The 12,519-nt window shown below is 42.6% G+C and overlaps 2 protein-coding genes across 3 annotated transcripts; one reads left to right on the top strand and one right to left on the bottom strand.

Annotated features, from left to right (window-relative positions):
• Positions 1-5,157: 5,157 nt before the first annotated feature.
• On the top strand, positions 5,158-6,938 carry LOC127924941 (transcription factor JunB-like). Of its 2 annotated transcripts, XM_052509613.1 has the most exons (2): positions 5,158-5,324; positions 5,574-6,938. In XM_052509613.1, the coding sequence occupies exon 2, from the start codon at positions 5,612-5,614 to the stop codon at positions 6,509-6,511; it is 900 nt and encodes a 299-aa protein (XP_052365573.1). In that variant the 5' UTR covers positions 5,158-5,324; positions 5,574-5,611; the 3' UTR covers positions 6,512-6,938. The 2 variants fall into 2 exon arrangements, with proteins under 2 accessions (XP_052365573.1, XP_052365572.1); XM_052509612.1 differs by having other exon boundaries at positions 5,160-6,938.
• A 1,216-nt stretch (positions 6,939-8,154) lies between these two features.
• Positions 8,155-12,372, bottom strand: LOC118373593 (peroxiredoxin-1). The gene is made up of 6 exons (XM_035759775.2): positions 12,275-12,372; positions 11,298-11,418; positions 10,214-10,367; positions 9,557-9,679; positions 9,169-9,299; positions 8,155-8,693 (listed from the first exon to the last, which is right to left on the bottom strand). Exons 2-6 carry the CDS (start codon positions 11,398-11,400, stop codon positions 8,611-8,613), a joined length of 594 nt encoding a protein of 197 aa, XP_035615668.1. The 5' UTR covers positions 11,401-11,418; positions 12,275-12,372; the 3' UTR covers positions 8,155-8,610.
• Between the last annotated feature and the right edge of the window lie 147 nt (positions 12,373-12,519).

Raw genomic sequence — 12,519 nt, 5'->3', positions numbered from 1 at the left:
AACAGTCATCATTGTGAAGGCCAAATAGACATCATGTTCCTTCAGGCAGCTTTATTGTTTTGTCCTTTACTAACTGAGGACTCAACTTTGGAGTAAGCGAACTAATGACATACAGCGGACAGAGAACACAAACACGTAGGTTTGGTTTTACAGTACATGATGGCAAAGAGAGGATACTGCTAGTGATGGCACGCATAGGATACACCTCAGTGCAGAGCTCTTACTGAAAAAAAGAAAGGCCAAACGGGATTTCAGATGAGTTTCTTTCACCCACAAATTCCGTGACTCACAATCAAATTGATCTGAACGTACGTGCCTCTTTCTATTACCAAGCCATTTACCGTGAGAGAATGCTTAACACTTAACCATCAATCTCTGTCTTGTCATCAAGGTAGTGCTGAGTGATTATTGTGCTTTGAGGTCGGTTCCGATAATTTTTTAAAAAAAAGAACACCAAATGCATTATTCAATTACTCAAAGATGATTTTAGAGCTTTTTAATGGACATTCCAAAGCCAAGAATGGTGAACATGCAATTGCTAAAACATGTAAAATATTCCATTGTCTCTGTCAGGTCCACATTGGGTAAGACATCAATAGTAAACAACTAAATTACTATTAAATCATACAATATCTCAGTTGTTTATTTACAATACTTCGTTTTTATTTGACGACTTAATTTTTTAAAATTCCTTAAAAGTCATCACCTCATCTCTGCTCAGGCAATAGCAGCCAAGCAAAAGTTATCTCTGCCCCCCATACTGTACTGTCTGTACTGTCTATAGTCATCCCATTTAGGGTGTGTTCGGAATTTCACTCCAGAATGAAATTCCAGAGTGCGCTGGGCGTTCATAAGTGTAGAGCGTTGTCAGATTCTCCGTTCGTAAATTCAGAGCGTTTCGCTCTCGGAGCGCACACTGGATGCTCTGTCCGAGGAGTAAGGTTGATCCGAGCGTTCTGAGCTCACCACGGCAGTCAAGTACCCAAGCTAACTAGCTACTTCCTGACACAAATGAGAGAACACCTCACTCTGACCATTTTACTCACCCTAGCAGAGCTGGTTATGTTGTTTTCATCATGTTAATTACGCTTCTTTTTACCCACATTTACTGACACCGGCCATATTCAATGGGTGTCAGTTATTCTGCACCCTGGCACACTCAGACGAGAGTGCTCTGCATTCGGAGTAGATAGCCAGAGTGAATTAAGGAACACACCCTTCGCTAGGCTAGACTGCCAAAGCATGCTGCATCCTTTCCTCATTCTTTTTCAAAGCCTTGCTTGACCTTACCACTCTCCTTCCGTTCTCATACAATATCCTTCCCTCACTCCCTCTCTCTCTCTCTGCCTCTCTCCAGCCCTCCCGCCCAGCCCAGGGCAGAGTGCTACAGTAACACCCATGGCAGGGCAGTGATGTTTGGGCCCAATAGTGAGTGACCAGGTTTAAGTGCCCCTCTTTTCCTACAGCTCTCCCACAGGGCTCATGCACGCTCACACACACGCCTGCATCATGCTCAGCACCGTGAGTGATTAACACCACAGGGCTCATGCACGTTCACACACACGCCTGCATCATGCTCACCACCGTGAGTGATTAACACCACAGGGCTCATGCACGCTCACACACACGCCTGCATCATGCTCACCACCGTGAGTGATTAACACCACAGGGCTCTATGGTTTTACTGTCTTTTCCCCCCACATTTTGCTTCCCATCTTTCACCTTCCTCAGAAAGCAAATGAAATCTGTCATCCTAAATTACCCTCACTCAACAAAAATGACTAAATTGCCCGTATGAGCTGTGAACTGTGTGTGTGTGTGTGTTTGGGCATGCATGTGATGTGTGTATGTCTGTGTGAGAGAGCGAGTATGGGCTCAAGTGAGTCTGTGTGCTTATGCATGTGATGGGTGTGAGAGAAAGAGAGAGAAAGGGGGAAAGAAGAGAATTCTATTTGTGTTCAGGAGAAATCTTGTCTCAAAATAAAGTGCTGAAAACACCTGTTTTCTCATGAAATTATTGAATACATTTTTGAGTTAACGGAAGCAAAACAAATATCCATGTCTATCTTAATAAACTGGAAACAGTGCACTTCTATGACCACTCCACAACTCACACAGCCATTATTAGGCCTATAACTAGTGAGTAATTACTTAATAATGACTTAATAACCACTCACTAAGTGGGACCCCCCCTTCCCCCCCCCAAAAAAAATGGCACATCATGTCACAGATCATAGGCCCACAATGAACAAGATCCCTATTCATTTTTGACAATCTTCTTGACCTTTTAATGAATGGGGTCAGACTGGTCAGTGACCTCTCTCAAGTCAAGAGTAGACCACTGCTGTGGTGACTGGCTCTTTCTCAATTCATATTTCCTTCATTCCTCACATTCTCGTCTCCTTCTCAAACCACATTTGCGGAGGATCCTTGTTCACTCCCCTCTAACCTAGAAGGGGTTGTGGAGAAAAGAGCAAGAAGTCACAAGAGCCGCTATGCATCACGCTGTTCCTCTGAAGTTACTCACTGACAGGAGAGAAGAAAGGCAGATTAAAATAAGGTTTCATGTGGAGGAGTATGTGTGTAGGGGTGACCTCTAATTGACCTGTCCTAGGGGCTGGACCCATGGGCTGACCACCACTTAGGCCGAGCATTAGTTCCCATAAAGAAAAATATTAAGAGTCAGCATTGGCTTGAGAAAGATAACCAATGGAGATATTTCTGAAAACATTTCTAATTGCAGATACAGAATATTAATCGTATTTTTTCCCTTTCAAATGATCACAAGGGATCAATTCATGTGGTGCAAATTTTATTGAACAAGTTGCCTAAAAATAGCACAAAAGGTCACAGAATTGGGTGCACCACAAAAGACATGGCAGATGCTCGGAAGTAAAGGTAAGCTTAACGGAAGTTGCTTTCCTGAATACAATTTTGACAGAAGTTATCAAACAACTTCCGCTTATAACCTGAATGTTTCTGTCTAGCCACAACATCGTTAGGGTGTTTCCCCTTCAAACTCATCTCATTATTTTACTATGAGTGTCTTTATAGTACAAACAATGCGCTTACTCGTGAATTTACCTAGACGAAATACAACCATAACATTTGTCTGTAAATAATTAACACATTTTACTCATCACTTTATGGCCATAATAAATTGATAATATCTTAGACGCACTAAACCGATGATTTCAAGTCCAATCATAATACATGTAAGTCATCGATTATTGGCTCTTAATTATTTTCTACTTAAGCTATCTTATCTATACATTGCAAGGTCTGTGGTCAAAATTTTGTCAGGAAATGTGTCTGTGCGTAATTGACATATGTCAAATTTCTTGGCATATGACAAATTGCCATACCAAAACTGAGTACACAGAAATTATATTCAAACATTCGTACTGAGCACATTTGCTTGTGCTGCCAAAAATCTGATTGTAAAAAAATATATAAAATAATAAAAAACAGTATTTACGGCTTGAAGGAAATTACAATGGAAGTATTTTTAAGAGTTATTGCCAGATATCGTTCTGTTCCCCTGATGGGCATACAGGTATAGACAACATAGTAGACTGCTACTCCACCTGAGGATATGGGTGGAAGGTTGGGACGAGTCGAACATGGAGATTGAACTTGGAGAACTAGGGGCGCGTGGGCGGATGCCTGCATCGTTCGATTCGACCGTTTTTCTATTCTGGATGAGAGAATGATTCAGACCTCATTACCATACTCAGGAGACAGAGACGTCTTTCTCCTCGAACCAAAAACAGGTGTTCGGATAGAGGGGTCTCCTGCTCGGTTGTTTTGTTGCTACCATCGTTTCTCAAGGTAAACCACCACCTGAGGCCAGAAAATAGCTGTTTGTCAGCTAATATTATAATACATTTAAAAGTCTGGCGTGGCCTTTCCATGCGTAAAATACCAAAGGCTGTTACAAAAAAAGCCTAAACCACACTAAGTGTCATCGTGATGCTTACAGCAATTAATACGAAATAAAATAAAGCTGCTTGGCCTCTGTCTCTGGGTAAAAGGAAAACATAAAGACTCAAAAAGGTTGATTGTAAGAATAAAGAGCATCCCAAACCACTTTTTTTCAGGTTTCATCGTTATGGTGTCAGCAATTCTTCTGGTTTGGATATTCTGGACATAACTACTTTTCCACCCCATAATAAATTCATAACCATGCGTAAAATGAAAAGGAAAGACTCCAATACTTGAGAAATAATAGGCCTACTGGCCTATGTGGGCCACAACCACTTTTTCACATGTGATAGTGATGGTGCCAGTCTTATTCTTGTTCTGAATAAACTATTTTGGACATATCGCACTACCTTGCAACTCTAGCCTCTGCTCTGCTCCACATCCCACCCTCCCTCTGCTCTACTCGGAGTATAGTACGGCTACTCCGCCTCTTCCCGCCGGGAGGCCTGCTCCTGGAAGCGGTCCAACCTGGGAGTGGCTTCCCGCTTTTCACACGGAGCAGGAACTGATGCGCCAGGATAACCAAATATGGACTTGCTATCAATTTCGTTGCCATGACTCAGCCTTGCGCCTTGTCAATCGAACACTATTGAACACTTTGTGGATACAAGGCGATGGGAAGGGGAATTTGGCTACTGTTCAACAAGTTATACAATGACATTGCATAGGCTAAATAGTCGTGTTCTTAGCCTGAGGAAGATCTATAGTTTTCTTAGGTAAATTACCTAAGCTGATGTAATTGTAAGGCAATCTTCAATCAGCTAAATGTGTCAGTGATATTTTCTGATATGGACCCTAATAGGCACAAAATACATGTAGCCTATCAATACATGTAGAGTACTCAAATGTATCAATATAATATTATATCCAACTGGCAATGCCCCCTTCATAGCGGTGTTATAAAGATAGCCCTCAATATTATATCCACATCAATATATGAAGTCAAAAGGAATCCGAAAGTGGAGGTTCGACGCAAATAACACTACAATTTAACCCAGATAGACGTATAAAATAATTTACGTCGCCTATTACTTTCCTCTCTCTCAAGTCTTGTTTATCTCAGCAGTTCCTGGCAACAACGTCATCGAGCAGCTGACGTTTCAGGGCGTGGAACAAGGGCTGGCCAATCGGTGCGTTTCTTGCACTATAAAGTGTATAAATTGCCTGTATCGCATGAACACTGGTAGGACACGAGTTTAAACCAGCGAGAAAACAACTAACATTCCAGTTCGCAAAGAAATATCAACGGGACGAAAGACTGTGTGGAATCCAATAATTAGTCACCGGACATCAGTTTGAATACAACGTTCAAGAAAAAAAACCCGACGACTATTGACTCGGTACAGTACAGTTCCACTATTTTGGAAGTTTTGCTCTGTTCTGCATTGATAACTTTGGGCTTGATTATAATATACCTTCTGCGGAAACGTTTGGTTGCTGAAAAGACACTCGAGAGGGCTTGCCCTTTTTTGGACTTATAAATTCAGCTACTACACTGAAGAATTCCAGCAATATTTGAATAATGTCCACAATAATGGAACAGCCTTTCTATCATGACGACTCGTTTCTTTCTGCTTATGGTCATTCAGGCGCTGCCCTGCACGACTACAAGCTCCTCAAGCAGAACATGAACTTGAACTTCGCCGAGAATTATCGGAACCAAAGCCTCAAGGCTCAGCTGCGCAACGAGAGTGAATTCTATCCGACCGGGGGCGCATCAGAAGTCGGCTCGCTGAAGCTCGCCTCTCCTGAACTGGAGCGATTGATCATCCAGAACAGCAACGGTGTCATCACTACCACACCGACACCTGGGCAGTACTTCTACAGTAGGGGAATCACAGAGGAACAAGAGGGCTTCGCGGACGGGTTCGTTAAAGCTCTGGACGACCTCCACAAGATGAACCAGATGCCGCCACCGAACGTGTCCATCGGAACCGGTGGAGTCTCCACGTGCACTGTGGCCTCCACCGTGTTTGGTTCCTCCATGCAGCCGGAGCACCTAGAGTACACCACCCTGAACAGCTGTAGCCCTCACACTAACCTCACACCTGCAACCAGCAGCTACCCCTCCACCACCATCAGCTACCTGCCTCACCACCAGTACCAGCACCACCAAGCCGCGGCGCACCCATCCCACCACTTCCAGCACCCTCTATCGGGAGCAGGCATACACGCACAGCGATATTTGGGGCTGAAAGAGGAGCCCCAGACCGTTCCAGACATGCAGAGCAGCGACGACGAGTCAGTTTGCGGCATGTCCCCAATCGACATGGAGAACCAGGAGCGCATCAAGGCCGAGCGCAAGAGGCTCAGGAACCGCCTGGCAGCCACCAAGTGCCGGAAGCGCAAGCTGGAGCGCATCTCGCGCTTGGAGGACAAGGTGAAGATTCTGAAGACAGACAACGCCGGGCTCTCCAGCACAGCTTCCGTCCTGCGCGAGCAGGTAGCTCAACTCAAACAGAAAGTTATGACACACGTCAGTTCTGGCTGTCAACTCATGTTGACATCCAAGATCAAGTCGTTTTGAAAACTATAAAACGATGGACTATAAAATAAACACTGGACAATAATAGGGAATACATTTGCTTTCCGTTGTTAAAGCAATCAGAACTTACTGCACTGTTGGGACAGCAATTGAGTGAACTACCATTTGTGTTTTCATGTTGAAAATATTCAAAAGTTGGTTATTTTTTTTGCATTGTCTATTGGTTTCCAGGGTATGATGGACATGGGAAACCGCGTGCACAATAAGACTAATAACACTCGGGGCATTCTGAACAAGTTATATACAGTGTCCTCCAGTAATGACTTTGCCTGTTTACATTTGTTTTTTATTCATTTGAACTGTCATTTGTGAACTGCATTCCATTTCTAAGTTATTGTTTTAAGTCAGGTTGATCCTCACTGTCTTTTTTACTTGTACAGTATATATTTAAGTAAAATCTTAAAATGTACCCTCGTCTATTTTACATTATATCCTTTCTACACAACTACATTGACATTTCTCAAACCAACGAACGCTGTAGGCCTATGAATTAGATATAGCCTAAGCCTATATATTACATTTCAGCTATAGTGTTCATGACAAGCTTTAGTGTTAACATTATATAAGTAGGTGTGTTAAGATGGATACATAATTACATTGACATTTCCCACGCTAACCAGTAAATGATCAGGAACGGTTTCTGTTTTTAATCAACCAACACAGAAACGGGGCTTGACGTACGAGACGTGCCCGCGTTGTGTTGTTTGCCCTCTGACGTACATACGTATTGCCAAATATGGTATTTTTTTGAATTACACGTCACAGCAGGGGGGAGATTTCCGTGAACCCCCACCTACATTGCCCGTCAGTAGAGCGGCGCGTTTTCGAGAGATCTTACTACTAGACCATACTGTGCGTGTGAAGAGACGTTTGTCAATGGCAAGCTTTTAAAGACGGGGGGAGTTTCCCTAGTCAGCCACCGCAGTGTGTAAGTTCCCAAAACAACCCTATGCGATACTAATGTCGAGATAAAAACACACGGGTAAATTTTCCAGCAAAGCAAACGATGTTCTTTGCTGATGTGAGAAAGGAAACTAAACATTGGTAGGCTACGTAGGAGTAATCTTGTACAGGTCTCTGAACATTCAAAGTCTAATGTAAACTCAGCAAATAGCCTTGCCAATAAGTTAAACAGGAAAAGTGTATGACTATTATAGACCAACTGAAGGCCATATCATTGATATCAGCAGAGCTCGAGCAAAGTACTTAATTCAACTCCATCCAAAGGAAGACATCCATATTACATATCTAAACAAGAGCTCGGCCAGAGTTCATATCCTCCTAACTGTTAGCCAATGATCTAGGGGATGCAGGGTAGGGGTTGGCTGCGGAGAGCGGTAGGTTCTCTGCATTTATTTGGAGCCCAACTTCATAGGAAAGGTGTCATCTGATGACTGAAAGTGCTTTTATAACGTAGCCTGCTTCAAGGAATCCAATCCAGGGTGCAGGATATCCTACTGATAAAGACTGTGCTGGGAATTCTCCACATTACACAATCTTACAAAACCTTTATTAGATCACCATCTACCATTGTTTAAACAGATCTGTAAACGGATTTTAGGAGAGAATCTGGCAAAATGGCGATAGCGCGCCACCCAGTGGGCAACTACATTTCACACATAAACCACCTTCACTTAGTTTTATTTTTCAGACAAAAACACTACCAACATGTAAATCATTATTTCCCCCATTTGTTGTTATTAATGTCCATGACAGTAGACTGAATAGTTAACAATTATAAGGTACAAAATACTCAATGCTTTTTTTTTTTTTTTAAACACTTGAGAAAAGAGCACAAACACTTTCAGTGCATGGGACTAGAATAAACGTTCCACCAGTAGCTTATTTGTCATACAGATACGGGAGTCTAACAAGTTCTTTAAAACCTATGTGTAAGTGTGGGTTGGACACCAAGAGACTGTTGCTGAAGGGAGGACTTCCCATCTGAAGGTAAGTGCTGGACATTGAGCGTGGGTCAGAAATGGCACCCTATTCACTATGAAGTGCACTACTTTTGACCGGGGTCCATATGCACTATATAGGGTGCCATTATTGACACAGCCTGGGGCTCTGTTGTGTTGTCACTGTTTGGAGAAGAACTCCTTGCTCTTCTGGATGTCAGGGACGATGGTGTCACTGCCTGGTTTCCAGCCAGCGGGACACACTGTCACAGGAAGAGAGGGACAAGCCCAGGATGAGTCACACTGACAGAATATTCAAACAATTCCTAACCAATGGTAAAAATTCCATGTTTTCCCAAACACATGCCACATGTTTGAAAGTGAGCTCCCATATTAAAAACAGACTAATGAAGTGGTATTAGGTTTTGTAAAGAGAAAATGATTGCTTGCTCTGTTAACTGAATGACTTAATGCCTTTTTAAAAAATGTTGGAAGTGTCCTGTGTGCATAGCAATGAGACCAGATCCAGATGCTGCAGGGCTCTACGCACACTTTTTATTAAAACAATTATTTTTATTTTTAGAAGGAGCACGCATGTGAAAAATGTAGCGGAACAAAAAATCCCAGGTCGCACAGGTAAATATTTTACAGCATATGAGAGTAACGTTGTCGCACTGTAGAGCCCTGTGCTGGTTCTTGAAATAAGAACTAGGTAGCAAAAACCTGCTAATCGCTTACCCTCTCCGTATTTGTCTGTGTGCTGGAAGGCCTGCACCAGACGCAGGGTCTCATCCACAGAGCGGCCCACTGGCAGGTCGTTGATGGTGATCTGCCTCAGGATGCCCTTGTCGTCAATCACAAACAGACCCCTGAGAGAGTGAGGGAGAGAGGAAGCAGACAGTGAGGGTCAGAAAGCCACATGGGGCATCTGAGACTACATGCTTGAATCAATGTCCAATACAACAGTAAAATCCGAAAGTCAGCCAACATGAAAGTGAATCAAATGCAAAATTAAATGCATTAATTTAACAATAACCTTGGAAGTGCACACTAAACCTCAAATGGCACCTTTATATACAGAGGTTTCAAAAACACACTACTGACGGCAGTGTCGTTAATAACTGACCTGTAAGCGATGCCCTGGTCCTCCTTCAGCACTCCGTAGTCTCTGGAGATAGACTGGGTGAGGTCAGCCACAAGGGGGATGTTCATTGGTCCCAAACCACCCTGCTTCCTGGGGGTGTTGATCCTATAGGGAGGGAGAGGGAAAGGGCACAATGTAGTCATCATAAAATCAAAAACAGCCCTTGTTTAAGCTTCATTAAGGATGTAGTGAGCATCACATGGTAACATAATGTCAAATTAAGAATTCTGACATTCACACAGTAGTAGTCAAAGTAAATGAACAATTAATGCAAATGTAAACTAGAGGGAGGATTCTAAAACCCATTGTTGGATTGAGTCCAGTGACCGTTAGTTCTTCTAAGAGCTATGGCACTTATCACCACTAGGCAGTACAGCAGGCAGAGGAGAGATAGCCAGAGCATGGGAGGGTACTCAAAAGCCTGTTACATATTTTACGATTGTCAGGTGGACAAATGGAAAGCATTTTACATGGACAGAGAAATGCTTTCGTCATCAGTTGAAATAGGTCAGCCTCTTGACCGTTCTGATCGAGGTGCAGGAATATTCCACCCTATTGTATGTCACCATGCCTTTAAAGTTCCCATCAACAGAAATGACTAAAACAACCCAATGCTCAAAAGTCTAAACCAGTTCTTACCAGGCCAGGTGACTGAAGTGAGAGTCTGTGGAGGCGCCTATGACCTCACAGCCGATCTTGCGGAACTCCTCGGCCTGGTCGCTGAAGGCCACGATCTCAGTGGGGCACACAAAAGTGAAGTCCAGTGGGTAGAAAAAGAACACCACGTACTTCCCTGGAGGGGACACACAGGAGAGGAGCCAGAAGAGTGTGTTTGGGTACATGTAGGCCTAGTCTCTTGGAACAGCAATAACACAGAGTAGCTGATTTGGCTCCGTGTGCCAGTAGTGTACTCTTCAGCCTATTCTTTTGAAGATATGTACTTGCATCCTGGAAGGTGACATATTCTAGCCGGTCAGAATATGAACTATTCTGTACCCTGTACACACACGGCTGACTGGCCTTGTTAAAACTGGCGTCATGAGTAGTTCTGCATGGTTGTTAAAGACAATGAAGACCCATAGCTTCATGGTTAGTCTGATTAATCAGGCTGTAAAAACAAATTGGTATATACAGCCTGTGACATGTGTGAAAGTGTAAATGGTCATTTCAAGCCAGAATGTTGAATACAATTACATTTAAACTTGCTCTACCCGTTGTCTGTGTAGTTTGTCCTTCAGCTACTCACATTTAGACAAAATACCCAGAGTAGTGTTATTAACCCGACTTTAAGAACACTGGTCTGTATAACTGTTGGTACTTCAGATTTTTGATTTCAATATTGACGCAATTCGCACATGACAAACTCTTGCTCAATATGGCCGAGTCTAACCGAACCAAATGGAAAACACTGCTAGCTGATTGTGAGGAAACGAGCTGTGGTCGACTACTTTCGGTTACATTTGGACCTACCGGCGCCGAAAAGTCCTCCTACCGCCAAAAGTACCAACAGCAAGTACAACCAGTAAAGTAACCTCAAATATAATTTCATACAACATTCTGGCGTGTAGAGACTACTGCCTCTTTACATCAACTTCTTTCAGACTGATATCCATGGAGTAACCATGGTAACATTCTGATGCTTCAGCAACTTCGCTGTTAGATGGTAACCTATAAACAACTTGCCAATAAAATGGTCATTTAGAGAAAATCATAAAGTCCTTACCTATGTAGTCAGATAGCTGGATCTCTTTGAACTGTCCATCCACCACAGCAGTGGCTTTGAACTGTGGGGCCGGCTGGCCTATCTTAGCGTTTCCAGATGACATGGTGACAATGACAGTTCACTGGGAAAGACAAACGACCCAGCAAAGTCAATCAACAGTGAATCAATACAGTTAGGAACTTCATCTCAATATGGCAAAGCAAATAGGTTGGAGTCTAGGCTATGGCCCAGGGGCCTCTCTCCTTTGTAACAAGCATATGGAAAGTAAATCAGTCAAAGTAATAAACTGAAAAGTTTCAGACAAATGCTCAAAGCTCTTCTTTTTTTTTACACTGATCTTAATTCTACTGCAGTGCTGTACAATGCTGCAGGATCAACTTGCCAATACCAAGCCTAGTCACATGCAAGGCAGTTGTTCTCAAGGCTGTGCGTGAGAACAAAGGTTTTACAGTGTAGCCTTGCCCAATGAAGAAATGTTATACTCGGTTGACATTCAACGGTCCTTGTCAAATAACTGTTTGAGCCATTAAAATCAGGATACGGATTACTACATAGTTGGGATTGGAACTAACGTTAACAAGGCTAACGTTAACACTAATTTTGCACGTGACAAACTTGAAACTATAATGCCTAAGACTGTTAAATATACATGTTTAACAATGAAACAACTCAATAGTATTGTATGCATTCCTTTACTAATCATCTATGCAACTAGTAATATTACAACTAGCTAGCTAATTGGCTAACAAGGTGCCAATCCCCCACACCCACCAAACTGTTCAAAGGGACAAAGAACCTGTTAGTAAAACAGAGGCCACAAGTACAAGGAAGCTTGACCCACAATGCCTAGCTAACGCTAGTTGTTAGCCGGTTTCTTTTGTCTGCATCTATTTGCAACCACAGAAAAAGTAGCGACATGTTAGCAGCTGAACATAATATGCACGGAGTGATAGTCGAAGTATCTAATATATACTTACGTTTCTTGTGAAAGCACTAAAGCGTTTGTGTTGCGGTTTACTGCAATTGCATGAAAGCCGCTAATCCGGAAGAAAGAACTTTCCCTATACATTTTAAAAGATTTTGTTTTCAAAATAAAAGTCGCCAGATAAATTGTTAAAATAAATGTCAATCTAATGTCAATGAGATAGCTTGTTGTGTGATTCATTTGAATTCAAAACACTTTCTGATATTACAATATGTATACACAAACGTGTTGCTGTTG

This window comes from Oncorhynchus keta, unplaced genomic scaffold (genome assembly GCF_023373465.1).
Source record: "Oncorhynchus keta strain PuntledgeMale-10-30-2019 unplaced genomic scaffold, Oket_V2 Un_contig_4759_pilon_pilon, whole genome shotgun sequence".
In the NCBI taxonomy this organism is placed as follows: Eukaryota; Metazoa; Chordata; class Actinopteri; order Salmoniformes; family Salmonidae; genus Oncorhynchus; species Oncorhynchus keta.
Note: the sequence above shows the minus strand (reverse complement) of the source record. Positions and strands in the feature narration are given on the sequence as shown.